The sequence below is a fragment of the Drosophila ficusphila genome, unplaced genomic scaffold, assembly GCF_018152265.1.
Source record: "Drosophila ficusphila isolate 14025-0441.05 unplaced genomic scaffold, ASM1815226v1 contig_855, whole genome shotgun sequence".
In the NCBI taxonomy this organism is placed as follows: domain Eukaryota; kingdom Metazoa; phylum Arthropoda; class Insecta; order Diptera; family Drosophilidae; genus Drosophila; species Drosophila ficusphila.
Genome location: NW_025064807.1, coordinates 1544342 through 1568672, shown reverse-complemented (window position 1 = coordinate 1568672; position 24331 = coordinate 1544342). Strand labels below are relative to the sequence as shown.

General features: G+C 44.6%; 8 protein-coding genes across 10 annotated transcripts; 3 read left to right on the top strand and 5 right to left on the bottom strand.

Moving 5' to 3' along the window:
• The first annotated feature begins 94 nt into the window (after window positions 1-94).
• On the top strand, window positions 95-4275 carry LOC108100078 (coiled-coil and C2 domain-containing protein 1-like). Of its 3 annotated transcripts, XM_017203819.2 has the most exons (7): window positions 146-163; window positions 221-283; window positions 369-1958; window positions 2016-2447; window positions 2505-2656; window positions 3286-3430; window positions 3499-4275. In XM_017203819.2, the coding sequence occupies exons 2-7, from the start codon at window positions 227-229 to the stop codon at window positions 3616-3618; spliced, it is 2496 nt and encodes an 831-aa protein (XP_017059308.1). In that variant the 5' UTR covers window positions 146-163; window positions 221-226; the 3' UTR covers window positions 3619-4275. The 3 variants fall into 3 exon arrangements, with proteins under 3 accessions (XP_017059307.1, XP_017059309.1, XP_017059308.1); XM_017203818.2 differs by having other exon boundaries at window positions 95-283; XM_017203820.2 differs by having other exon boundaries at window positions 96-283; window positions 3340-3430.
• On the bottom strand, window positions 3771-6467 carry LOC108100080 (alpha-L-iduronidase). Its single transcript, XM_017203821.2, has 4 exons — window positions 5860-6467; window positions 5398-5800; window positions 4349-5304; window positions 3771-4126 (listed from the first exon to the last, which is right to left on the bottom strand). The coding sequence occupies exons 1-4, from the start codon at window positions 6314-6316 to the stop codon at window positions 4047-4049; spliced, it is 1896 nt and encodes a 631-aa protein (XP_017059310.1). The 5' UTR covers window positions 6317-6467; the 3' UTR covers window positions 3771-4046.
• Window positions 6468-7938: 1471 nt separating this feature from the next.
• Window positions 7939-9552, top strand: LOC108100069 (gustatory and pheromone receptor 32a). The gene is made up of 4 exons (XM_017203804.2): window positions 7939-9100; window positions 9161-9223; window positions 9285-9374; window positions 9446-9552. The coding sequence occupies exons 1-4, from the start codon at window positions 7961-7963 to the stop codon at window positions 9542-9544; spliced, it is 1392 nt and encodes a 463-aa protein (XP_017059293.1). The 5' UTR covers window positions 7939-7960; the 3' UTR covers window positions 9545-9552.
• Window positions 9553-9569: 17 nt separating this feature from the next.
• LOC108100068 (endoplasmic reticulum transmembrane helix translocase) lies at window positions 9570-14102 on the bottom strand. The gene is made up of 7 exons (XM_017203803.2): window positions 11947-14102; window positions 10979-11888; window positions 10719-10915; window positions 10459-10601; window positions 10260-10392; window positions 10063-10206; window positions 9570-10007 (listed from the first exon to the last, which is right to left on the bottom strand). Exons 1-7 carry the CDS (start codon window positions 13960-13962, stop codon window positions 9888-9890), a joined length of 3663 nt encoding a protein of 1220 aa, XP_017059292.1. The 5' UTR covers window positions 13963-14102; the 3' UTR covers window positions 9570-9887.
• Window positions 14103-14471: 369 nt separating this feature from the next.
• On the bottom strand, window positions 14472-16465 carry LOC108100113 (dynein axonemal assembly factor 4). Its single transcript, XM_017203862.2, has 2 exons — window positions 15322-16465; window positions 14472-15148 (listed from the first exon to the last, which is right to left on the bottom strand). Exons 1-2 carry the CDS (start codon window positions 15486-15488, stop codon window positions 14593-14595), a joined length of 723 nt encoding a protein of 240 aa, XP_017059351.1. The 5' UTR covers window positions 15489-16465; the 3' UTR covers window positions 14472-14592.
• Window positions 16466-16660: 195 nt separating this feature from the next.
• Window positions 16661-17433, bottom strand: LOC108100114 (exosome complex component CSL4). Its single transcript, XM_017203863.1, has 2 exons — window positions 17190-17433; window positions 16661-17133 (listed from the first exon to the last, which is right to left on the bottom strand). Exons 1-2 carry the CDS (start codon window positions 17346-17348, stop codon window positions 16678-16680), a joined length of 615 nt encoding a protein of 204 aa, XP_017059352.1. The 5' UTR covers window positions 17349-17433; the 3' UTR covers window positions 16661-16677.
• A 124-nt stretch (window positions 17434-17557) lies between these two features.
• Window positions 17558-22976, top strand: LOC108100070 (nuclear pore complex protein Nup160 homolog). The gene is made up of 14 exons (XM_017203805.2): window positions 17558-17731; window positions 17795-17897; window positions 17952-18443; window positions 18505-18689; window positions 18795-19204; window positions 19274-19940; window positions 20007-20112; window positions 20181-20342; window positions 20400-20642; window positions 20701-20819; window positions 20884-21498; window positions 21557-22072; window positions 22132-22529; window positions 22790-22976. The coding sequence occupies exons 1-14, from the start codon at window positions 17635-17637 to the stop codon at window positions 22913-22915; spliced, it is 4239 nt and encodes a 1412-aa protein (XP_017059294.1). The 5' UTR covers window positions 17558-17634; the 3' UTR covers window positions 22916-22976.
• LOC108100071 (replication factor C subunit 3) lies at window positions 22912-24249 on the bottom strand. The gene is made up of 2 exons (XM_017203806.2): window positions 24085-24249; window positions 22912-23992 (listed from the first exon to the last, which is right to left on the bottom strand). The coding sequence occupies exons 1-2, from the start codon at window positions 24142-24144 to the stop codon at window positions 22982-22984; spliced, it is 1071 nt and encodes a 356-aa protein (XP_017059295.1). The 5' UTR covers window positions 24145-24249; the 3' UTR covers window positions 22912-22981.
• Window positions 24250-24331: the final 82 nt, after the last annotated feature.

Genomic DNA, 24331 nt, shown 5'->3' with positions numbered 1-24331 from the left:
AGATTTTTGAAACAAATCCATAAATGTTTATCTTCGAGAATTTCTGTGCTAGTGACGTCAGTAATGTGAAGAGTTTTCCTGCGTCACCTCCACATAAGCCACCGTGATCCCCACAAACATTCTGTTATTGTTGTCTGCGTCTCAACAGTTGCGACGCAATTAAGTAAGGATTTTAAAGGCTTTGAAGACATATTTTTGATAAATTGTAGCTCCTGATTAGTTAAAAATGTTCGCCAGAAAGAAGCCAGAGCCAGCGAAGCGAAGGCAACACGATTTATCCCAGGTAAGGCGAAAAGCAAACACTAGATCCGTCTATTTATTAATTATGAGTCATCGGCTACACTCTTACTCTCGTTTCATACGTTTAGTTTGGCCTTACGGAAATCCCGGATGATTTTGATCCCAGCGCTGGGTACGGAGACGATGACGGTGGCGACAGCGATCTGGAGGCGGAACTGGCTGCCATCGCCGGCGGAGGAGCCAGGCCAAAACCCAAACCGAAAGCAAAGTTAGTCCCCGCCAGTGACTTGGACAAAATGATCGCCGACAGCTTGCGTGACGTGAGTGACGACGATAATGATGATGACCTAGAAAACGACTCGGATTTGCTGGGCGAGCTAAGTGGAATTGGAGGAGTAGAGGAGCCAGAGGAGGAGTCTGCAGCCCAACCAAAATCTGCCAGTGAGGAGCCCGTCCAAACCTTCTTGCCCACTACTACGGTGGACACCTTGAGCATCATTAAGCAGCGCCTCGAAATGTACAAGCTAGCCGAAGCGAATGCCAAGGCTGCCGGAGAATCGGGAAAGGCAAGGCGTTTTGGAAGGGGTCTAAAGACCCTGCAGGATTTACATAAACAGGCTGCAGCCGGCAAGCCCATCAACGTGGATGATATTCCGCCGGAAGTCAGTGTAAAGCCAGCTGGTGGACAGGCTCCCCCGGAGGCTGCACAGGAATCACCCGCTTCTACTCCAGCTTCCCCTCCACCTGTTCCAAATCGGCCAGCTCCAGCTCCACCAACTCCGACTACACCAGTGGCTCCCACCAGCTCTGTGGCACCTACCACTCCTCCAAATCCTCTGGTGGCACAAATGCGCAGTCGCCAAAACGAATACAAAGCGGCCGCCCTGCAATCAAAACGAAGTGGGGACACTGCCACTGCCCTTCAGTTCCTCAAAGTGGTAAAACAGTTTGATGTTGTGGTAAAGATGTGTGAAGACGGTCAAGAAGTTGATCTCAGCGATATGCCGCCTCCGCCAGCTGAGTTCCTGGAATTCCTAAACAAGCTGAAGGAGGGAGCAGCACCGGAAGCGCCATCTGAACCTGTTCCTGAGCCAGCTCCAGCACCTGTTGCACCTGCTCCTGTTCCAGCTGCAGCTACAAACATGCTGGAGGCTCTGCAGCAACGTTTGGAAAAGTATCAATCCGTGGAGGCGGCTGCCAAGGCAGAAAACAATTCGGGAAAGGCAAGGCGCTTTGGAAGGATTGTTAAGCAATACGAAGATGCCATTAAATTGTACAAGGCGGGCAAAACTGTGCCTTATGACGAACTCCCTGTTCCGCCCGGTTTCGGTCCCCTGCCCACGGGGGATGCAGCTCCAGCAGCACCAACTCCTTTGCTACGTACTTCTCCCACATCACCGCCAGCAACGGCAAGTACATCTGCCGGGGGAACTCCTTCTAGTTCCAGTGCAACTACGCCTACAGCTCCTCGAAAAGCGCCTTCTCCTCCACAAGCCAAGGAGCTGACCACCCGCACTTCTGGCAATCAGCAGAAGAACAATCTCGCCGAGCAACAAATGAAACTGCTTCTCGAGCGTCAAAAGGAGTTTAAGCTGGCTGCTATCGAGGCCAAAAAAGCGGGAGAGATTGATCAGGCCAAGGAGTATCTGAAAATCTTCAAGGGATTTGATTCGTTGCTTAATGCGGCCAGCAGTGGGTTACCAGTGGATCTCAGCACTGTAAGATTAGTACTGATTTTTGTGTTTATTATGCTAAAGCTTTTTATTTCATCATAGCTACCGGTGCCACCTTCCCAACGCGACAACCTGGAAGCCTCCTTCGCTATTGTATCCGCTGAAGAATGCGATCCCAACGATGACATTTGCGAGATTGGTGTTCGTATGGAGGAGCAGCTGGCCAAGCAGCTGATGATGTGCAAGAATACCAGAGACCATCACAAGGCAATGGGCGATGTTGCAGGCATGAATCGTTTCGAAAATCTGGCCTTGACAGTCCAAAAAGATTTGGATTTGGTGCGATACTCAAAGCGAAAGAATGAACCACTGCCAAAGTTTCACTATGAGAAGCGAAGTTTCAACATTGTGCATTGCAACACGGACCTTACGGACTGTGAACTGGAAATTGTTGTGGTTCGGGGAATCCACTACAACGTGGCCAATCCAAAGGACGTCGACACCTATGTCCGCGTAGAGTTTCCCCTTCTTAATGTGCGTTTGAAACTTATACTTGTTATTTCGAGTATTAACTAATTTGCATTTTTTTAGGATGAATCTTTTAAAACAAAAACTAATGTTATCAGGGACACCAGTAGTCCAGATTACGATGAGCGTTTCAAAGTTGAGATTCAGCGAGGTAACCGCCAGTTCCAGAGAATTTTCAAGCGCCACGGCGTTAAGTTTGAAATATATTCCAGAGGGTAAGTTTTATGTAATAAACATAACTAAGTTGGCACAATTATTTAATCCGTACTAAGTCGCTTAACATGCATATTAACCTCGACTAACACAGGTGGTATATAATTTTTATCAAGCGCATTTATTTATTTAAGGAAGTCACGCTGTTGTTGGAAGGGGGTAGTGTATAATTTCAGCTCATTTACTCTATTCTTAAAAAAGAAACTTAACTGCTGTCGTTAGATGTAATCGTGTGATCTTATAAGAATTCAGATATTTAAAACAAAAGCTTATTTTAAATAATTGAAAATATTTTAGGAGTAATATGATTTGTAAGCAATTAGTACACGATTTAATAAGGCTGTAGAGAATATACTCTCTTAATTTGTTGTTTCCCATATTTTTCGTATAGCTTCAAAATTTATTTGCTATAATTTAATTATCTCCCGTACTCAGCATGTTCGTTTGGTCCAGTATTCAGTATCGTACCAGTCACGGCTTCACAAAACATGTATACACATTGAACTTCATATATTTTCACGTGGATCATTTTAATAAAATATTTTTCAAAATCTTTACGCCTCAATTCCCAACAAATCGCAAAAAAAAACTCATCCAATGCTACGCGTTTTATATCGTGCATAAAAAATAGCTGCAGTATTGATTGTTGTGGACTAAGTCGTAAACTGCCCCTGTGTTGTTTCAGAGGGTTCCTGCGTTCGGATACATTGATTGGAACCGTAAATGTCAAGCTGCAACCGTTGGAGACGAAATGTGATATACACGATACGTACGATGTAAGTAATAAAATAATAAATAAACTATGTGATACAAATAAATATGTATTTTTTACTTCCCAAAATAGCTAATGGATGGCCGCAAGCAAGTGGGAGGCAAACTTGAAGTCAAAGTACGCGTTCGCAATCCCATCCTCACCAAGCAAATCGAGCACATCAACGAAAAGTGGTTGGTCCTGGACGCCTAAGGCTAAAATGGACTTAGATCTTTAATAGTTTGCTTAAAGCGAAGAATATGTTATATTGTTTTACTAGAACATGTCTCTTCGCGTTTGTTCTCGATTAAGTTACTAAATTATTCCTTTGTAAATACCCCCGCAGGGAATTAAAAATATATATGTACGCTTTCGCCGATTCCCTCGCAGGATAAAGGCATATATGTATTACGAACACAACACAGATAATATATCTATTTATATATATATATATAATGTATATAAGATATTGCCGGCGTTAAGGCGAAGGCGCAAGTCCAGAAGATTGTGCCGGTGAAGTCAGTCCATTCCCAGAGAGACAGATAGAGAGTAGAAGGAGGTCCATTAGCGCCCGGCCGAAGCCTGATTATGTTTGCTTGCACTTTAAATATGTTCTTTTGATTTATAAACGGTTTGTTCAACTACAACTCCAGGTATTCCACTATTTGCGAGTACGGGCTCGTTTGATTAAAAACATCCACTCCACGAACCTTATAGAAACCTGTTAAGAAAATGAAAAACATTTGCCTTGAGGTCCATTGATAAATGCTTTTTATATCATAAAATAATTGAAATTTGAAAAAAGTAGCTTTTGTAAACATACATTTACATGCAATAAATCGTTTTAAATTTAACGCAGTTTGATTTGAATTTGAATATAAATCTTTATATTTCGTCGTTGGCAAATTACGGATTTTATATTCTTATTAAATTCTCCACTCACCATTGACGGTTCCCTTTTCTCCGGGCGCAAACTGAAACGACGGATACGGCAGGTGCCAATCACGGGAGATGAGCTTCCATTCGGCGGATAAGCCCATGCTGTCGCGCTCCTTAAACCACACCTCGTAGCTAAGAAGGCACTGCGTGGATTTGGGGTGCTCCATCCAGGTGATGAAAACCTCACGATGAGTAACCTCCACGATGGAGAGTTGCTGTGGCCGTCGCAGCTTAGGCCACGAAGCGGAACACACCCGGAGAAGCATCGCCCAGGGCAAGGGAATGCTGGCGGAGTTGATAACCACCTCGCTGTTGTACTGCCAAATCGGTCCCGTTTCGTAGAGCCTTGGTGTCTGCGCCCTTCGCATTGCTTCCCTCAAAGTGGCGTTGGGATACGATGGACTTCCCGCTTGTTGCCACACGTGATACGGATCCGTGGTCTGGGGAACCAGAAGTTCCGTAATAAATGCTGACTCGTTCGCTATGGACATGTTCAGCGTGTATTTGTGATGGAATGCTGTCATTTTAGGACCAGCTTCCTCGGGACTAAGGAATATGGTGGCCATATATTGACCAGGACCAGCTGTTCCCCCGGAAACTGTACGAAGGACCTGCACGCTGTGCTTGGTGTCCATGTTGACCAGTTCCAAATCGGCAGCCCGGCCTCCCAACTTGGCCAGCATTCCAAGGGCAGCGTAAACTGGTTTTTGAATGAATTGCGAGTGCGGTGGATTTGTATTGTTCATCCGGAAGTGGGCTAGGAGAGTACGCTGTGTGAACTCGTGGGGATGGTAACTCAGGAACGCGTTGTCGTGGCTAATCGATTCCAAGGTACTCAGTGGTCCGGCAACTAGTTTTGCATGCCAGTACTGCATCACTGTAGACATTAAAGTGACTCCATACCGAACATCCGCCTGAAACTCCCGGGGAGTACTCCATCCAGCCACTGGGTCAGCCTCACTGTGAAATTGTTAAATAATTGATAAGATAAATAAATGGAATGTAAAAAATATAGTTCATAAAATGTTGTAAATAGTTGTCTGAACCACTTACTCGTTGGCCACCGGTAGAGATTTTAGATTCGGATACTCCCCGTAGATCTTAGCCATTAAAGATAGCGAACCATTCACGATCTCCGTGGCAGTACCTTCGATTCCCTTTCGATGGAACGTGAGTACATCGATTGGACAATAAACCACCCGCTGACTACAAAGCTCCAACAACTTCCAACAAAGAGGATGTTTATTTAGGTCCTTGAAGAGTCCAGCAGGACCTCGTAAAACCCGATACATGGGTAGAGTGTCCAGATTGCCAGCTTTACTGAGACCTCGACGCACGGCTTGAACATAATCCAGATAGGATTGAGACGTAAGATTGAGTTTATTGTAGCCACGAAGGTCCGGCTCGTTCCAGGTCTCGTAGCGCCAGTTAACCAATCTCGCGGAACCATGTCTTGCTATAGGAAAAGAAAAACAATGAAGATATATTTGTAGGGTGTATTTATTTTTTTCTTACCCAACTGGTGGTTAATCGTGGTTTTTACCAAGTGCTCCCAGTAAAAAGGTTGCTGCTGGGGGTTCTCCGTGAAAACCCCACCCAGATTGCCCATCCACTCAAGCACGGGAGACAAGCGCAGTTCCTCGTAAAGGAAATCAATAAAGTCATCGAACTTGGAGTAATCATAAATCGGAGCTCCACTCTGGTCGTACTGCCAGAATTCGACCAATTCAAGCAGCCAGTGGATGCGAATGTGGGTCACCGCACCAACGGGCAGTGCGGCAATCTGTCGGAGATTCATCCGCAGGGCAGGATCGCCCAGGGCGGAGCTAACCCCTCTGTGATCGATCCGTCCGGCGGGACAGAAGCCCACGCCCGTCCAGAAGTGTGGCAGTGGGTGGTAGACCACATCCCCACTGGTGTAGTGGGCGTGGATCCTGGCGAGGGTGGCCAAAACCAAAAGGAGCGACAGCATTCCGTGCGACAAGCGATGCGCTCGACTTTCTCAGCGGGATTAATGACGGCTTTTTGTTTTGTCTTCGATTTGTCGATGCCGCCCGCTGATAAGAGTGGCTCTCTCGCCTTCCCTCCTATCTTTCAATCTCTCCGCTCCGCCTTTCTCTATCTATATCTGTATCCGCCGGAGTGTGCTAAGCCGAAAGCTAAAGCCGTGACGTCACTGGTAAATAGCACACAGTGGGTCAAGTAGAAGAACAGTAGGACAAGCTTTACTTTTAAGCTAGGTAAAACAGTATAAAAAACTACAAAAATATAAATTGTTAGTTACTTTAGTTAAAATTTAATTAAATTCGGATGGTCACAAAATTTCATTTCTTTGTTGTCTTAAAATTTAAATTGTATTGTGTTTCAAAAATCTTTTTTTCAGATCAGTAATACTTGTACATTTTTGTTTGTGTTTAACGTTTTTTTGGTGTGTTTGTTTATCCCAAAAATATTCCCCCTTACGCAGATACAAATATGATGTTGGACATATAAAAAAAAAATGGCATAAAATGGTCACATAATAATGGTCACTTATAAGAATTCATCTGCCCTTTCTTTGGGAAATCCAGACATAATAAGAAACTATTTAATCAAATTTAATTTTCCATCAAGGCAAGTTTATGCCTGGATATTTTTTTCCTAGTTTTAATTAATTTTTAGCCACAGTGCGGCGTGTGCCGAAGCAACAGCGTGCCCGTTTAGCACTCTCTCGCTATCACTCTCTCTCCCCCAAAGGTAAAGAAAAGTTAGGAATGACAAAAAATTTAGCAACAGCCCGAGCCGCATGGAATTGCAATCCCTCATTAGGGGTGGAAAAGTACATGTAAAGGTACATATGTATGTATGATTGCCAGCAAGAGAGATTGTCCTTGTGTGGGTGACTTGGGGGCGGAAAAGGTGTGACAAAGATAATATTTCACGCATCCCAGCGATAATACACCCATAACACGCTCATGTCTAACAACATCCGAGGGTGAACTGGTCCTCCGCAGGTTTTATATGAAAATGTTTCCCCACTCGTTTTTTTTATTTATGGGATTTGTTTTCATGGGATTACTAAGGGTTTAAGGAAAGCCTCGTAGCAGACAATTTAATATCGGCTTGAAATTGAAAAGCAATTTGGAACAATCTTCTAGGATTATGGTTAATAAATAAGAAAATCAGAGGATATGTTAATTACAAATGGATTTTTACTAGCTTAAAATACTCTCAGATATTAAACAATAACAAATAAATAAACTCAACAAGTTTGGAAAGCAAGCCAATAAATAAAATAGTCATGTAAAAGACTATACTACTTAAAACCTTTGTTCAACATGTAATAATATAGGTTTTTAGAACGTGTTTTATTTTTGTATTTTTTCTTAGTATATTTAAAAAAGGAGATAATTTTATTTTTGTTTAATGAAATAATTGATTTTTCAGTTCCGTAACGTTGGCAATATTCAATAATCCACAATGGAAAACAATTACGCTAATGGCACTTGAAGTCCATTGATAGCCCGTGACCCCAGTGACTCCACGAACACTATCAGATAACTCGGGACCCACTTATATGAAAGGTGGTCAGTCCTGTTAGCCGAATCCTTTTGCCCTTGTCAGTGCTTTGTTGGACATGTCCCCGAACACTTGGGTGATCGAAATGCCTACGCAGAAAACGCGATCGCGTCCGTATCCGCGAAGAATTTCGCCGTATCGAAATCAGTCTTTGAGCAGGGATGCCTTTACAAGGGACTCTCATGCTGCTCCTTTGAGGAACCCTCAGGATCATCCCGTTTTCGAGGACATTCGCACCATCTTGTCCGTGCTAAAGGCCAGTGGTTTGATGCCCATTTACGAACAGGTGTCCAACTACGAAGTGGGTCCTCCAACCAAAGCGAATGAGTTCTACTCCTTTTTTGTAAGAGGCGTTGTCCACGCCTTGACCATCTTCAACGTCTACAGCTTATTTACACCGATATCGGCCCAACTATTTTACTCCTACCGGGAGACGGATAATGTGAACCAGTGGATCGAACTTTTGCTCTGCATCCTGACCTACACCCTTACGGTTTTTGTGTGCGCCCGAAATACCAAATGCATGCTACGGGTCATGAATGAAATTCTCCAACTGGATGAGGAGGTTCGTCGGCAGTTTGGAGTCAATTTGAACCAGAACTTTGGGTTTTCGGTAAAGTTTTTGGTAGGAATCGCTATCTGCCAAACCTACATTATCGTCCTGAAGGTTTATGCGGTGCAAGGCGTTATCACGCCCACATCCTATATATTGCTTGCCTTTTATGCTATCCAAAATGGACTTACCGCCACGTACATAGTATTCGCTTCAGCATTATTGAAAATAGTGTACATCCGGTTTCATTTCATTAACGAATTACTGAATGGATATACTTATGGTCAGCAGCATAAGCGAAAGGGAGGAAGACGGAACCGGGGAAATATCAATAGTAACGTTAACCCCACTCCCAATCCAGCTGTTATGGAACATTTCCCAGAGGACTCGCTCTTCATATACCGTATGCACAACAAACTGCTGCGAATCTACAAGGGCATCAACGATTGCTGCAACTTGATTCTGGTCTCGTTCCTAGGCTATTCCTTCTACACGGTCACCACCAACTGCTACAATCTATTTGTCCAGATCACCGCAAGGGGCACGGTGTCCCCGAACATCCTTCAGTGGTGCGCTGCCTGGCTCTGTCTCCACGTTTCCCTGCTGGCCTTGTTGTCCACAAGTTGTGGTCTGACCACCAGGGAGGTGAGTAACGATATCAGCGATAAGTTTACAACTAATCATCATGAGTGCTTCTATTTCAAGGCCAATGCAACGGCACAAATACTGGCGAGGGTATATGCCAAGTGCAGGGAATATCAAAATATAGTAAGCTACTATCACAGTTTAAATAAAAGTTTGTTGTTAACGAATGGCTTTCCTGTTACAGATTGATAAATTTCTTACCAAGAGCATTAAGCAGGAGGTACAGTTTACGGCGTACGGATTCTTCGCTATAGATAATACCACTCTGTTCAAGGTGCAGCAGTTTTAAAATGTCATCTCAAGTATTCAAATATTAAGTTATTTCTTCCTTTTCCCAATACGTAGATCTTTTCTGCTGTTACCACGTACTTGGTCATCTTAATCCAATTCAAACAGCTTGAAGACTCTAAATCGGAGGACATTGAACCAGATCAGACCACTTAAAGTTTTTGACAAATATGTATTTCTCTTTTTTCAAATTTTTTCTATCTTTATTAGCATTACAAATATTACGACAATTTCACTAATCGCATATACGGTAGTCGAAAGAATCAAAGGTTCTTGCTTTGTCAAACTAAAATGATATAGGCTGGTCGATAATACACTTGCCCGTTAATACACTTTAAATGCATTACGATGATTCATTGATGCGGAATTTTAACATTTAAGAAACCGACGCCATTAAACACGATAAGTTGTTTACCATTAGAGGGATCGAAATAAAAGGGGAAAGGCTTATCTATCTTTCTTAAGTTGCTCCTTTTCTAGTACTTAGCATTAAATGGTCCTAACAGTTCAGCACCTTTGACTTGCGACGCGTTTCCCCGAACAGGAATGAGCAAATGCGGTCCAAAACGAAGGCTCCAACAATATCCACGACTAGGACACAGAGCAAAGTTTTGCGGAACTAAAAAAGCCAAGTCTTTAAAATAAAGTTCAACAACATATTGAAAAGTTCTTACATCCGTAGGGAATTCGATAATCTCAAAGAATTCCGTCAACTCGGGCGCCAAGCCCGTGGATAGAAGAATGACCAATGTGGCCGAGGCTCCGATGGCATACATCAGCATGCGGTTAGAACGCAAGCTTTCCCTAAAAGGATGGCCCTGTTGAAAGTAAATTTTAGTATTCTGTTGATTTTTTTAGTTATAGAACGCACCTTGTAATTGACCGCAATGGTGGCCACTTGCAGTGATAAGCAAATTATATAGACTGTGCTGCTCACAATGTTCGGATCGTATTTCGTCTTCTCCTCAGGATCCATGTCAAGATACAATTTCACTTTGCCTTCTCTGCAAAACAATTAAAATATAAAATATTCTTATTTTATTGTTTTTTGTTGTTCAATGTAAACATACCTAGGTGGTGCCAAAATGTTGGCTTGGCTGGTAAGGTAATAGAGCGCTCCAAAGTGCACGGCAAACTGACAGAGAATAGTCGAAATCGTGTAAAAATTGAAGATGTTTGGCAGTGGGGCCACCTTGGACAGCGTTTTAAGTGGCTGGATGAATAACAAAAGGTACAACATTATTTATTAAATAATTATGATAAATCATTGACATGTTTTCCAACAAAATCTCGAAAATTTAATTTAAAGTCAATGCTACAGTTTACCCACCTTGGCTCGTGTGATAAAAAGGAAGCAGGCGGCAATAAAAATGCCCTGCATGGTGGCCTGGGTATCGCTGAACTTAATGCCATCGATGTATAGCACTGACTGGCAATATGCCTGGATAAGGGCGTTCAGGGCGAGGATCTTAAACATCTGAAGCGTGGTTACCAGCGTGCAACGACCCTGCTTGATGATGTGGTTCACTGAACAGAGATTTCAAAATGAAATTAAAACGCAATCCCCAAGGTGAAAGCCACTTTACTTACCGCACATTATCGACGAGGACTTGCTGGTGAATGGCGCTGCAATGGAGGCGTCACCCAACTTCACCATTGTCTGCTCCTCCATGTCGGCTAATGCGCTCTGCAGACGAGCTTGTGTTTGGTTGATATGCTCCTGGCGACGACGCAGTGCCCGTTCCCGTGGCGTTAACTGTTGGTTGGCATTGGCAGCTGCTTGGGCGGCTGCAGCAGCTGCATTTGCCGCCGCCTGGCGCTGCTCCTCCTCGGTGCGCTTTCGCTTCACGGGAGCACTGGTTAGCAGGGAAACACCAACGTTGGCTTGCTTGAGGGCTCCCACATCGTTTGTGCCGTCACCACACATCAAAGTGCAGTAACCCAGTTGTTTCAGCTGCGTGATGATGAACTCCTTTTGCTTGGGCGCGAAACGAGCACAGACCGTGACTTGAGGCAACAGTTGGCGCATGTAGTGCTGTTGGTTCTGCTGCAGATACTGCAATCCCTCTCCAGTAATGCAGAGATCGTGAGTTGCCAACAAGAGTGAAATTCTCTTGTTAGCATCCTTAAAATCCAGCTCGTAAGTTTGATCCCCACCAATGGAAACCCAACTCCATTTGTCGCCCTCCTCCTGGTCGGGCGGAGTTAGGATTACCAGCTTCTTCCGGGTAAAGCGCAGCTCTTTGGCCACGTGACAGGCGGTGAGCGGACTGTCGCCCGTAATCATCACCACTTTGTGCGAGGATTGAATAAGCTCCTTAATAACGGATTTGGAGTCAGGCTTCATGGGACAGGAAATTATCACAAATCCGGCAAAGGTCAGATCGCACTCCACCTCTTCACGCTTCAATTCCCGAATTTTTTGAGATCCCAAAGTGCCGAACTCCTTAATACCTAAAGCCAGAACTCGTGCTCCACGGCGAGCGTACTCCAAATAAACCTAGTAGAATAATTTGATTATTGAATTGACCATTTTTTCAAAAAACAAATCCAATTACCTTTTCGTAGTCTGTGGGCACCTCACTTAGCATTTTCTGAATAACCTCTGGTGCTCCCTTCACCGCTCCTATGTGCTTCACCTCGTTGGAGTAGGGCATTAGGTAGCCAGCCAATACCGACATTCGCTTCAGTGCTGATGAAAAGTGGTAGCGTTGAATGATCTTCAGGGGCTTGAACTGTGGCTTTTTCGGAATGACGCTATCCATCTTGGTAAGCGTCCAATCTACTGCTGCTAGCGTGGCCTTCTCCAGTGGATCTCCCACTAGTCCGTCATCCAGAAGAGCCAATGAGTGACAGCATGCGAGTACTTGAACCGTATTCGCCTCTGCCTCTTCGATTGGTACACAAGCTCCGTTGGGAGCCAATCCGGCAATTCCTTCTACCATAAGATTATCCGTAGTCAGAGTTCCCGTCTTGTCGAAGCAGCAAATCTGCACTTTTCCGGCGAAGGGAATTCGGAAGGGTTCTGTGCAGAATACAAACAATCTGGTTAACTGGATGAGGGACGTGTTAACGGCCAAGGTCAGTTCAATGGGCAGGTCCGGGGGAATGATGGACGTCAGGATGAGAGTGCACTCCAGGAAAAGCTTGTAGCGATTGCGCTCGGGATCTTCGCTGCCCTTGACCCACACATAAGATGCGGCGGCAACGGCAAAGACCATTAGGAAAGCAATGAAGGCGAATGTCTCCACGTTGTTCTCAGTGGCGCGATTGGCACCGAATAGGATCGTTCGCAGAAGCTTGCCTTGCGATGTGTTGAAACCTGTACGAATCACATAGCCAATGCAGCCGCCATCTGGAGCACGAAGCGATTCTTTCGTAGGAGCAGTGTGCTGAACCACTTTAGTGCCACCAAATAAAACGAATAGCTTGCCATCTCCCTCGGCGTCCAGCTCAACATCCAAATTGTCCAGCGATTCCAACGACTCTTTCATTAGTGGCACCGATTCGCCCGTTAACATGGATTCATCTACGATGCAGGAGCCCCGAAGGATGACCAAATCGCAAGGTACAATGTTGTCGTTCTGTGAGCGCGTTATCGAGACCAAATCACCGGGCAACAGCTCATCGGAGCCAATGTGTCGCCACTTGTTTTGTCTGAAGGCGTAGATTAGATAAGGCTTATTGCCCATCTTCCGGATCTCGGACATGTTTCGGAGCTGCTGCTTGACAATGGTGCACTCAAAGGCGACCAGCACGAAGAGCGTAAACAGGGAGTAGTACCAGTAGTCGTCCATACACCAAAGTCCCACGGAGAAGACCTGGAACACGAAGAATGGCGCCGTAGCGCGTTCAACGAAGAGTTCGTGGAACTCGGGCACCACCATTTCCATTTCGTTATTGCCATACGTGAAAGTGGCACGCTTAATAGCTTCTTCCGACTCTAATCCGCGCGATGAGGAGTAGCTGCTCAGCAGCCCATTTACCGGGAATTCAACGGCCTGAAACGTTTTGCGATCCTCGTTCCAAACGTACTTAGTCTTCTGGAAGACCAAGAAATACTGGGTGGATCCGTCCTCCAGCTGGGAGGAGCGCACGGGTACGATCTTTGAGTTTCCGTTGTTGGCAGTGGGTACCACTTTGGCCAGAACATTGGCGCCGGGCAGCTTCACCCGACGGCAGGTGAGGAAAGCCAGCACATGCACACTCCAGTAGCAACAAAGTAGCGTGAGGATGTGCAGAAAGGCAATAGCCAGCACAGCAATGAAGCCAAAGTCATTCCAAGTTGTGGAATGATCAGTGGTTGTCTCATTTTTGAGGGGAATCACACCGGCTGTAGGTGTTTCCTCGCCACCAGTCACGTGGACCCATAAGTAGAAGGCGGACAGGTAGAGCGGCACAAAGGGCAGCACCACGCCGGTCAACGGCGTTGGGATCCTTACGTACAAGCTCACATATTGCACCAGGTCGTCCAGCTTCGGTGGCTCCTTTGATCCGCCGGAAAGCGGGTACATTTGCGTGTCTCCCGCGGCCCCTCTAGAGTTGGCGGGTCGTGCTCTTGCTGCCTCGGTCATCGGTTTCAAGTGTCTAATCCTGCTGATTCGTGTTCCCTCAGTCTTGTTCTGAGAAAATCTAAAATTCTTTTAGATTTGTAATGTCATAGCGGCAAAAGAAATTGTGGAAAAAAGCAACGTCAAATGTTTTCACCGAATGATTGCCCAACACTGACAGTCGTCAGCTGATGCTATCGATAGGCACAATTCTAAAGTTGAGCAGACGGACTTATCGGATTTTAAAAGGAAATTTTTAGTTTATTTTGCTGGTTTTTGTCTTTTTTGATTATTAACTTGCTAAACTGATATTAAAATTTAATAGTAATTAATATGTAGGCCGTTTTAATGTAAAAAGTCATTAGATAAAAAACTACAATCAATTGTTTCACATATTATTTTAAACATTAGCTAAGTTTGTTTCTCAAATATTTTCCGCACATCTCTAACTTTACTTACCTAAACAAACACTAGAACAAGCTTGAACTTTTTCCCACCTCTGTGACAAAAACCCCCTATTAATCCATATTTTATTTATGCAAACACCTGTTGATTTATTGGATGGACTAAGAAAATAGGAAACACTTTGAACAGTCTAACATACGCACGTACAGCTAGTCGTCAAGCGACGATCCTGTATAGTACATCTCGAGTTTATTCATCAAGGCTCTCCATAGGAGATTGATCGTTTGCATTCGGTCCTCCTGCAGCGGCGTACGTCTTCTCCATGGTGTCCTGCGACTCTCGCTTCGGTGTAGTCCGCTTGTGCGGGTTGGTGAAGCTCACAGTGATTCGCCCGCTGCCGCGAACAGAGTTCATGGGCGGTCGATAAAGAGGCGTAGCCAGGCGACTGGCGGCCATTGACGATGGCGGATACTGCAGGACATCTGGCTTAGGTGTCGCATTGGCCTCCTTGCGGACATCAACCACAAGGGCTTCCCGAACAGAGTTTTCCTGGAACTGCTTCAGTCTCTCCCGCATGGCAGTTTCCCGCTTAATTTCCTTTTGAACCTCCGCCCGCCGCTTATTCTCGTAACGCTCGAGTGCCTTTTCATCCCGCTTCTTGTTGCGCTCGACGATCAAATCAGCGATCTCTAGGCGCTTTTGCATAAGGGCCTCCTTGTCCAGCTTCTGAAACAACTCCGGCCAGAAGCCTTTCTCCTTCTTCACCAGTACAATGCGCGCCTCGTTCTTAAAGATACGGCAGAAGCTGCAAGAGATCGATATATTGTAACTTGATGGTATTAAAAGCTTTTTCATTTAAAATTAAAAATCACTTATTCATAATTCGGAAAAGATTTACCACCATACCAGACATTGATCATTTATTTTAGGTTGATAGTTTATCATAAAATGTTTTTTTTTATTAGAAAAGTTACTTACCTGGCCATTTCGTCGATCTCCTGGGCCAAATGGCGCTCGAAGAAAATGGGCGGATTGTTGAACTTCAAATACTGCGGGAGAAGGACAACGTCCGGCTTGCGAGTGACCAGTCGATTGAGCTCGATGGAAATCTTGATGTCCTCCTCTGTCTGCGATATCTGCACCATAATGAGTTGCTTGGCTTCCCGGTCCGTTTCCGCTACTCTTGCCGTGGTTGTTCTACTGTTGGTCTTCAACTGACAATTGACTATGTTTTTTTGGGACTGGTGATTTTACGACAACTACGACAGGGCCAACTACCCGTTCGAATGTTCACTTGCACCGCATATTGGCCGTATTCCCCCTCGATTTAATTTGAATATTAACCGGGGTTCGAACCACCAGAAAACGAACCGGCTGCGTTTCCCATCGACCAAACAATGATTGGTTGTTTGGATCAACCGGTTCGGGACCCAGGAATCGTTCAACTCCCAGCCCACCTGTAACATTTCCTATGCATTTGCATTTTTTATTGGCAAGAAAAGACTTGGTGGCCTAGTCCTGGAGCAGGAGCTCAATGCTCCTGGCTCCTGCTCCTTTGATTGAATTAGTAGAACTCTTGCACGCGAAACGAACTGCTATTTGCATAAGAATAGTCATCCATCAACAACAGCTCCCAGCGACATTGATTGGCATTGGGTTATGGGTTTTTTACAGCTCTGACGCCTGGGCCCATACTACCTTTTATTTGCGTTACTTTATTCTTTTTTGGGAACACGTGCAATGGCATGTAATTGTAATTTGGTTTGTTGGGAATAAGTACCTGTCGTTCAAATCTACAGCTTTTATGTTCGACATTCGAAAAGTGCATGTGCATATTGATTTTCGTGCCATAAGCACGTGTGTTTTTATGATTAAGGTAAAGTAAATTTTGAAAAATTCAGAAAGAATAAGTTGGACTTATAAATCAAAGAAAATGTGCGATCAGTTAAAAAGTTTAATAGTTGCATGTCGATCTAATATTAAATACGTATCTCTTGTTGAATCAGCATAACAACCAAAACTAATCAAAGTTTAGTAAAAAGCATAGACGCATAACTATGGAAACCAGAAATTCTACTCACTATACAGAACATTTTAAGTCACTTTAAGGGTTTCTGCAGAGCCATTTAGTTCTTAATGCATTAAACTTCCTAATGAAGTAATATATTATTCATATGAACTTTTTTTGTGAAAATGGCAACTCTTTAATTTTCCAACAAGTTTCTATGGAGATTCCGTTGCTCAGTAATTAAATAATTAGCTATTAATTAATTACTTTTATAGTTCCCCAATTGAGTTTAAGTCTTGAGTGGAATGATTACCATTTGGTTAAGCTTATTTCACTGCGTTTATTGAACTCTCTGGCAGGACCTTGGCCACTTTGCGTGGCTCCTTGATCGTGGTCTGGGGGCACTGCATTTCACTCCAACCAACCGGAACCATGGGCACCCGGTTCTTTCGAGCATCGCTGGCGTAGGCAATGACTACGCCGAGTTCGTTTTCAGCGGTGGTCAGAAGGAATGATTGATCCAGCTGGTTGATAACTCTGGCCAGGATCACATCGCCTGGCTTGAAGGACTTGTAGATGTCCACACGATCCTTCTCCGTCTCTCTAACATCCTCCTTGCGCAGGAGTCCACGATAGCTACTCTCCAGAAGAACATTTCGCACACAGAAAATTGCACACTTGACGAATTTTGGAGTTGTGACAAGTACTCTAGCTGTGACCACATCTCCAGTGGCTGGGATGGTCAGATGGAAGCCCGGTTTGTGGACACTGACCACTTGGCACTGCAAGGGATATATATAGTAATCACAATGATTAATTTATTGCCCAGCTAACTCACATTTTCGCCCGACTCTTCGATGTTCACGATTCCTGACTTGGAGGCGTATATATAGCCATTTTGCTCGTAGGTGCCTATGCCCAAGACTATGTTGTCCTCCGTCCGGCAAAGGCGCTCTCCGGGCAAACATACTATGGTCTCATCTTCCTGGGTAGTCATTTTTATTCAGGAAATAGATTTTAATTTATAAAATAATAAAGAAATAAAGCCGCAATCAACAAAAACACATGTGCAATAGGGATGTGCCAATTATTGAAGTATATTCGATATTATCGTGGCTTACAGAAAACCAGGGCTGGGCTCGATGAAAATAAATGCGACGATTTTGTAGGATGTGCTTCAGCTTTCATCGTTTTCCAACACTCCAACTGAGCGTGTTTACGCCGGTGCCGCCAATAATTTCTGTTTTCCTTGAATTTTTGTTTTACTTTATTGTATTTGCAAAATGCCGACATCCAAACTGCATGCCAACATGAGCTACAGGGAGGTTATCCCGAAGAACCTCAGTCCGGCTGAGTGGATCGAGGTTAAGATACACACGGGTGAGTTGCTTCCAAGATCATTGAAAACTTTCATATGACCCATCGTTTCTGTTCGCGAAATAGGAACCCAGAGCACTCTGCAAGATCTAAAGACATTTGAAACCTCTGGGGGCTACTGCTACAAGAGCAGGAAAAACGTACAGACCAGGAATCGCTTTATATACTGGTAAGTTTTATTTGAAAGGAGCAAACTTAATTTCACCGGAATGCTTAACCGCAGGCGCGCCTACCAAGATGTGCTGGAACTCTCCGAAGTCAGCTTGGACATCTCCCTGCAGAGAAATCACCTACGCATGCGCTTCACCGACTCTGCCGTGCTTAATGTGTCGCTTACGGAGCAAGCCAAGGCCATCACCCTGCTAGTTGTCACCGTAAGCAGTGTGCATCGCTATGTTTTCCCCCTAAAGATAGTCGGACAGGATGAATCAACTGCTTCACCTGAGGATTTGTTGTCCCAGTCGATTTTCTACGACGTCAACGAGAAGATAAACGATCCGAGCACGTTCTTTGTGACGGATGGATTTGGAACAATGCCCACTGTGGCGGTATCTTACCTCTCGCAAAACTCCCAAGTGGCGTACTTTGCGGTGGCCTATCAGAGCAAGCTACTGCTCCACATCATGAACTGTGTCACTGGCAACACGGTCACCCATGAAGTCAAGGAAGCGCATCTGATGCCTCGTTTCCTTTCGAATCTCAAGGGTGCCCTAACGTGAGTACATATTTGAATTCAGCTAAAAATACAAACGATTTACAATTTCTCATCCTTTAAGTGGCCGCTCTGAAACACAGGAGGCAGCCACATCCATGGCATTCAGCGAAATAGAGGAGAATATATTTATCCTGGTTCTTTACCGCAATAATGAGCTGCGATTGTGGTCGGTGGATAGTCTGCAGACCGTAGCAAGCATTAACTGCTTAGGTGAATCAGGGCATGGTGGCTCAGGCGCTCAAGGACGTGAGTACAATATACACAAAGCGAGCATTCTGTTAATTGAAATATTTTAAATGACATGATGTTAATGTAAAATACCTTGCTCTTCCCTTTGATTTTGTTATGCAGCCCAAAACAACCAGCTTCGCAAAATCAGCGATCAGAACTTTTGTTTATTCATCTCCAACGACCGTCGATCGGAGTTCATTTGTGTGAGCATCGTGGCAGATTCGAACGAGAACAGTGGTATCAGCTTAACGCAGAACTCGGTGCCGGCACCCCAAATGGATTTGATTGACTTCGATGCCACATCCTCGCACATTTGGGCTCTGTGGAGCAACCCAGCGGGAGATTTTAATGTCTCTGCCATTTACTTTGCTTCGAATAACGCCATAAAATGGGTTTCCGCTGCTCTGGAACCTCCACCGGATCGGTATTGCCTAACAATGGAGCAGGGAGTGGATCCGCGAGAGTCTTACTGCTCATACATATTTCATCCTGGTCGGTTTGACCGGAATGTGATTGCCAAGGCTCTATATGTGAGAAAATCGAATTGGAAAATTTTTACATTTCTGGTTGAAACTTATTTTATATATAACTTTTTATAGATGTTCCGTCGAGTAAACTTGCAATTTGATGTGAAGCAGCTATCCATGTCGGTGCTTAAGGAGCAAGTTTGCCAGGCCGTCGAGGATGAAATTCAGAACGAACTAAAGGACTTTGTGGTCACCGATGATGAGTACTTGGAAATTTCAATGCGACTTTGGGACCGTTTTTACTCCTGCTGCGAACAGTATCACATTAAGTTCTCTGAGCCAACTGGACTTGCGGTTCTCGGCGGCATGGACGCAGTGTGCTTGGTCAGGCGACAATCCTTTGCACTGCTGCGACCCTGTGAAGTGCTGGAGCACCTATTACTCATTGGGGAACACAATGAGGAGGTGGCCACTTACGTGGCTCCACTCTTTCGCAATGATCCCGAAATGGCCAAGGGCTTTGTGGACCTTATGAATGTGGTGACCCTTCTGGATAAGCTGATTTCGGAGGAACTTAAGATCGATTTTGATAAGCAGCTCTACCAGCGAGAATCGCCAATTACGGTGATCGGCAAGCTGGTCTCTCGAATTACTGTGGGCGACGAAGACGGTCCACTGCTGCCGTCAAACAGTTTGAAGCAAATTCAACAAAAGCTTCAAGAAATTCCAAACCTTACACCTTCCCTAGAAATGCTGCTCGATGTGCTGTGCATGATTGATCCAGATGCACCACCACATGGTATAAAACCTATAGATTTGAGTTTCTATAACAATGTTTATATATATTTTGTATTTCTATCCGCAGATTACTCCCTTTCTACACGCTTTTTGCAGCCCTCTGGAGCACTATTGGGCAGCGAATATGGACTTTCAATATTGTCAGAAACGGTTAAGCAAATGGCTATGATACGGTTAGTTTGACTTATAAAATCCTACCTAAATAAGTTTAATACTCGTAATAACTTCTCATTCTTTTCAGATTTTCCGTTTGTCGCAACCTTTTGGTATTGCAATACATGGTAAATGGCCCAGATAAAATGGGCACCGCTAACGTTTTAACAAACATTAATTATCTGAACTCGTATTATACTCTGGTTTGGATTGCCGAGATGCCCATTTCATCAAATACGCCTGCTGGATTGTAACTATATTTATTTAAATTGATGAGGTATTTTTCTCATTTTTTGACTTCCTTTAGTGAAGCTTCTATCCAGCGGTTAAGCCGGGCTCAACTGTTCAGCGGATATACCCGTCCGTATGCAAGCCATTTGCGGAACAATGGAAATGATCAGACCACGCTGCTCAGGCTCTTTCTGCAATCCAAGGGCTTATTTAGTGCTCTGTCCATGCTGCTAAGGAGTGATAGTATGCAGTTGGAGTCAGAGCAATTAAATCTTCGCCAGACGTTGCTTCAACTAGTGGGGTACATTAACAAGATGCTGTACGTAAAGAAAGCATATAATTCTGTAGAGATGTGTTTACTTTACTTATATTTTTAGCTGGCCTGATTCTCCGATTTACGTGTTTCCCGAATGGTTATTCGGCACTTGCCACCACATCATTGTGCAGGACTATGTGCGTCTTTTGTCCAGCTGGTGTACCGTCAAAGTTCACGCTAGTAAGAATATCTATTAACTTCTCTTTTCTAAGTTTGTAATTTTTGCTTTTTTAAATTTTCTTAGGACGTTTTATGCTAGCAGTATCCCTATTAGATTGCGGAGAGGCCCACAAGGCAGTGTATTTGTTCCACCAAACTGCGCCTGGCGTTGTGGAAGATGACTTCCTCTTCGAGCAAGTACTCAAAAACACTCCGCTCTACAGCAAACTACATGAATCCGTCAGTCGTGGCGAAGCAGTTTCGACTGAAGACGCAAAACTGGCTATGGTTCACTATTATCTGAAGGTTATTCAGCTCTTTGAGCAGCATTCTGCACTGGACTATGTCATCCAACTGGCTCACATGGCAATGAATGAGCTGCAGCGTGATGACCCTCAGCTGCCCATGTTCCAATCGATTGTCTTCAACAATCACCTTCAGTTGGGACACTACGAGGAGGCTTACTACGCCTTAGTCTACAATGCCGACACTTCAAGGCGAAAGGATTGCCTTCGCCAGTTGGTCATAACGTTGTTCCAAAACAAAAGTCTGCCCCTGCTGATGCGATTTCCTTACATAGGACTGCAGGACGAATTCGAGAGCATTGTGGAATCGCGGGCCAGGTCGATGAGCATCGATCAAAACGACGTGTACAACTTTTTATATGCGTTCCATACGAACAAGGGTAACATGAGGAAAGGTTAGTATTGCAAATGACTTATATTCAAACTGATCTGGAATAATTATTATTTTTATAGCTGCTACGGTTATGTACGAGCAGGCCATGCGTTTTCAAGTGGACAGCGACGCACCCAATGCACTGGAAAAGCGTTGCTCTTCACTATTGATTTGCCTGAACTGTTTGCATTTGGTGGATAGTCGCTACAGGTGGATTGCAAAGCCGACAATTGGTGACGAGAGAGTGGCCTCCATTGATCAGGATAACGACGATGGTGAACCGAAGAGCGATGAAAACGGTCAGGAGGTGGTTGTCCTCGAATTGGCCGATATCCGTAGAGAACTGGTGCATGCTGAAGCTTTAAAGGAGCTCTCACACTACCGCAAAGACGTGGCTGCCTATGAGCGGTCGACGCCAGAGGAGTTGTCTTACCTCCTGGCCAGCTGTGGATTGTACACTGCCGCCTTGAAACTTTCCCGGGGATATTCGTTCTCCGTTTTGCCCATATTCGAGAGTCTGACAACGGCTTGTGTCACTGCCACCGAGGACAAGGGCGTGGATGCCTGGAATTGGCTACAAAACAACGACATGGCAGGTGGGGATTATCGCTAAATTAAAGTGTCAAATCAATTACTATGATATTCGTTACTCCAGATTTACCTCATCGAAGTAATGCCGCCGACATGGCCTGGACTTTGCTTCAAAAACTGGTGCTGGATAACGAGGCAAAGGACTCCACTTTGATTAGAAAGAGCGTTGTGCAAAGACTCCTGGCCTTGAATGCATTTTTGCCCCAGTGGCTGGTGGACTCGTATAAGTTGTCTGATTCCCGAGAACTTCTCCAGTTGTTTGTGAAGCGCAACCGTCTGCTGGAAGCTGCCGATTTGGCCTGTGAAATGATCGCCGGCATGCTGGGTGCAGGCAGCGAGTACTTCGACTTCAAACACTCTGTGAACGTAACAAATCCCCAGCTTTCCTTCCCCATAAACACAATTGATCTACTGCTGCACGCACTGAAGATAAATGGCCAGGAGGATTTTGAATATGAAATGGTAAGACATTTTCAAGATAAAGATTTCAAAATAGTTTTTCAGTTAGTTTATAATGATGGCATTTGAACCTTTAAAAGCTTTTTAATTGGTTTTATTTTCAGGGAATCAATTTTTGTATTTGATTATTTTCAATGAAAAATTATAATTCGCTTAGTATTTAAAAAAGCAAAATTCAGACTTTGCCAAAATGATGAAAAATTAAATTAGAATTAACATGATTTGTTAATGTATTATCAACTCCATTTTAAATGTCATTACAGGCGCATGTTAAACTGGAGGAGGAGGTCCACAGGTACATTCAGACCGTAAAACGCATTACAGAAGACAAGATGAGTTTGGCCATTCTGCAAAGTCGAGAGGAAAGACAGCAGCAACTACGATATTAGTTTGTTTTCTTCAGTTTATTTAATAAGTTTATTGAATTAAATGATTGTGTGTAAATCTTAATCTGCTTAAAAATCATCGGTCATGTCCATTTCAGAAAGTAACTTTTTGTAGATGTTCATGAACTGAGCGACGAACGCTTCTAGGTGGAAGATATGCTTGGCACCCGACTGCATCCGATGCTCATACTCGGTGGCAAACTCGAGCGTCTTCGCCTTGATGGACATATCACAGTTGTTCACCAGCTGCTCGACCAAGCCGCGGAATATCAGATTGGGCGGTACACCCTGGGTGAGCAACTCGTACAGGCGTTCCCGGATCTTCTCAAGCTGTTTGGGCGTTTGCTCGCTGATAATCTGCGATGCTGTCTCTCGCAGAAACACCTGCCAATCGAGGTCAGGAATCTCCTGGTTGGCGGTGAACGGCGCTTTTGCTACCTTGGCGGCCTCCAACATTAGTAGTGCCCGTCGCAGGTTACGCTCCGACTTGTCTACCACTCGCTTGGCCAGTTCCACGGGCAGGGTGAGTCCCTCCCGTTTGCAGGTGCTCTGCAGGATGGACACGATCTCCGTTTCGTTCGGAGCAGCGACCCGAATGCCCAGGCAACGTGATCGAATGGCCGGAATGATACGCGATGTGGAATTGACGGAGATGATTATACGGCAGGTGGCCACGTACTTCTCCATGGTGCGACGTAAGGCATGCTGGGCATCTTTTGTAAGTTCGTCTCCCTCGGAAATTACGATCACCTTGAACTCCCGCTGGCCACTAATCTCTATCTGGTGCGTCTGAGCCACCTGCTTGATGAGATCGATCACCACCGTCCGGTCGTACATGCCAGCATCCGAGGGATTCACTTCTAGGTGGTAATTGCTGCTTACGGTCATCACCTCGATTTTCCGATTGGATGGCGTGGTAAAAGTCATGGTCTCGCTCCTCAGGCGCTCCACGCCGGAGCCGTACATCTCGCGTAGGAGGCACATAATTCGGGTTTTCTTTCCAGCCCCCGAGGGGCCGTAAAACATGAGATGCGGAAAATCGCTTTGTTTACAGAGATTCCGGAGGTTCTCAGCTTGTTCCTGTTTTTGTAAACAAAAAAGTTTATAAGAAAAATTATCCATTAAAGTTATCAATTTGAACAAGCAAATAAGGAACTGCTCCGCGTATTAACCTTGTGGAAATCAAGCTTGGACAGTTCCCGCGGTCGATATTTATCCACCCAAAGCGCCATTATATCTTAGCATGCAATAATTTAACAACAATTTAACAAAACAATTTAATGCGCGCCTTTTTCCGTAAATGCCGGACTTAGAGTTGCCAGACGGTTAAATATTTTGATTGGCATCACCAGAGAAATCTTGTTCTTACACCCTGCAAAACATATGTTGGTCGTGTCACGCTCTCAACCAAGCAAATTC

Excerpts from the sequence above, each read along its gene's own strand:
- LOC108100078 (XM_017203818.2), top strand. The coding sequence starts at position 227 with ATGTTCGCCAGAAAGAAGCCAGAGCCAGCGAAGCGAAGGCAACACGAT. Across the intron at positions 1,959-2,015 it reads TACCAGTGGATCTCAGCACT|CTACCGGTGCCACCTTCCCA; the intron begins GTAAGATTAGTA and ends ATTTCATCATAG. Across the intron at positions 3,431-3,498 it reads ATATACACGATACGTACGAT|CTAATGGATGGCCGCAAGCA; the intron begins GTAAGTAATAAA and ends TTCCCAAAATAG.
- LOC108100080 (XM_017203821.2), bottom strand. The coding sequence starts at position 6,316 with ATGCTGTCGCTCCTTTTGGTTTTGGCCACCCTCGCCAGGATCCACGCC. Across the intron at positions 5,801-5,859 it reads CACGATTAACCACCAGTTGG|CAAGACATGGTTCCGCGAGA; the intron begins GTAAGAAAAAAA and ends CTTTTCCTATAG. Across the intron at positions 4,127-4,348 it reads AGAAAAGGGAACCGTCAATG|GTTTCTATAAGGTTCGTGGA; the intron begins GTGAGTGGAGAA and ends TTTTCTTAACAG.
- LOC108100069 (XM_017203804.2), top strand. The coding sequence starts at position 7,961 with ATGTCCCCGAACACTTGGGTGATCGAAATGCCTACGCAGAAAACGCGA. Across the intron at positions 9,101-9,160 it reads GTGGTCTGACCACCAGGGAG|GCCAATGCAACGGCACAAAT; the intron begins GTGAGTAACGAT and ends TTCTATTTCAAG. Across the intron at positions 9,224-9,284 it reads GCAGGGAATATCAAAATATA|ATTGATAAATTTCTTACCAA; the intron begins GTAAGCTACTAT and ends TTCCTGTTACAG.
- LOC108100068 (XM_017203803.2), bottom strand. The coding sequence starts at position 13,962 with ATGACCGAGGCAGCAAGAGCACGACCCGCCAACTCTAGAGGGGCCGCG. Across the intron at positions 11,889-11,946 it reads TGCCCACAGACTACGAAAAG|GTTTATTTGGAGTACGCTCG; the intron begins GTAATTGGATTT and ends TTATTCTACTAG. Across the intron at positions 10,008-10,062 it reads TTATCGAATTCCCTACGGAT|TTCCGCAAAACTTTGCTCTG; the intron begins GTAAGAACTTTT and ends TGGCTTTTTTAG.
- LOC108100113 (XM_017203862.2), bottom strand. The coding sequence starts at position 15,488 with ATGGTGCAGATATCGCAGACAGAGGAGGACATCAAGATTTCCATCGAG. Across the intron at positions 15,149-15,321 it reads GAGATCGACGAAATGGCCAG|CTTCTGCCGTATCTTTAAGA; the intron begins GTAAGTAACTTT and ends GATCTCTTGCAG.
- LOC108100114 (XM_017203863.1), bottom strand. The coding sequence starts at position 17,348 with ATGACTACCCAGGAAGATGAGACCATAGTATGTTTGCCCGGAGAGCGC. Across the intron at positions 17,134-17,189 it reads TCGAAGAGTCGGGCGAAAAT|TGCCAAGTGGTCAGTGTCCA; the intron begins GTGAGTTAGCTG and ends TATCCCTTGCAG.
- LOC108100070 (XM_017203805.2), top strand. The coding sequence starts at position 17,635 with ATGCCGACATCCAAACTGCATGCCAACATGAGCTACAGGGAGGTTATC. Across the intron at positions 19,205-19,273 it reads TGATTGCCAAGGCTCTATAT|ATGTTCCGTCGAGTAAACTT; the intron begins GTGAGAAAATCG and ends AACTTTTTATAG. Across the intron at positions 20,643-20,700 it reads GGGTACATTAACAAGATGCT|CTGGCCTGATTCTCCGATTT; the intron begins GTACGTAAAGAA and ends TTATATTTTTAG.
- LOC108100071 (XM_017203806.2), bottom strand. The coding sequence starts at position 24,144 with ATGGCGCTTTGGGTGGATAAATATCGACCGCGGGAACTGTCCAAGCTT. Across the intron at positions 23,993-24,084 it reads CCAAGCTTGATTTCCACAAG|GAACAAGCTGAGAACCTCCG; the intron begins GTTAATACGCGG and ends TTACAAAAACAG.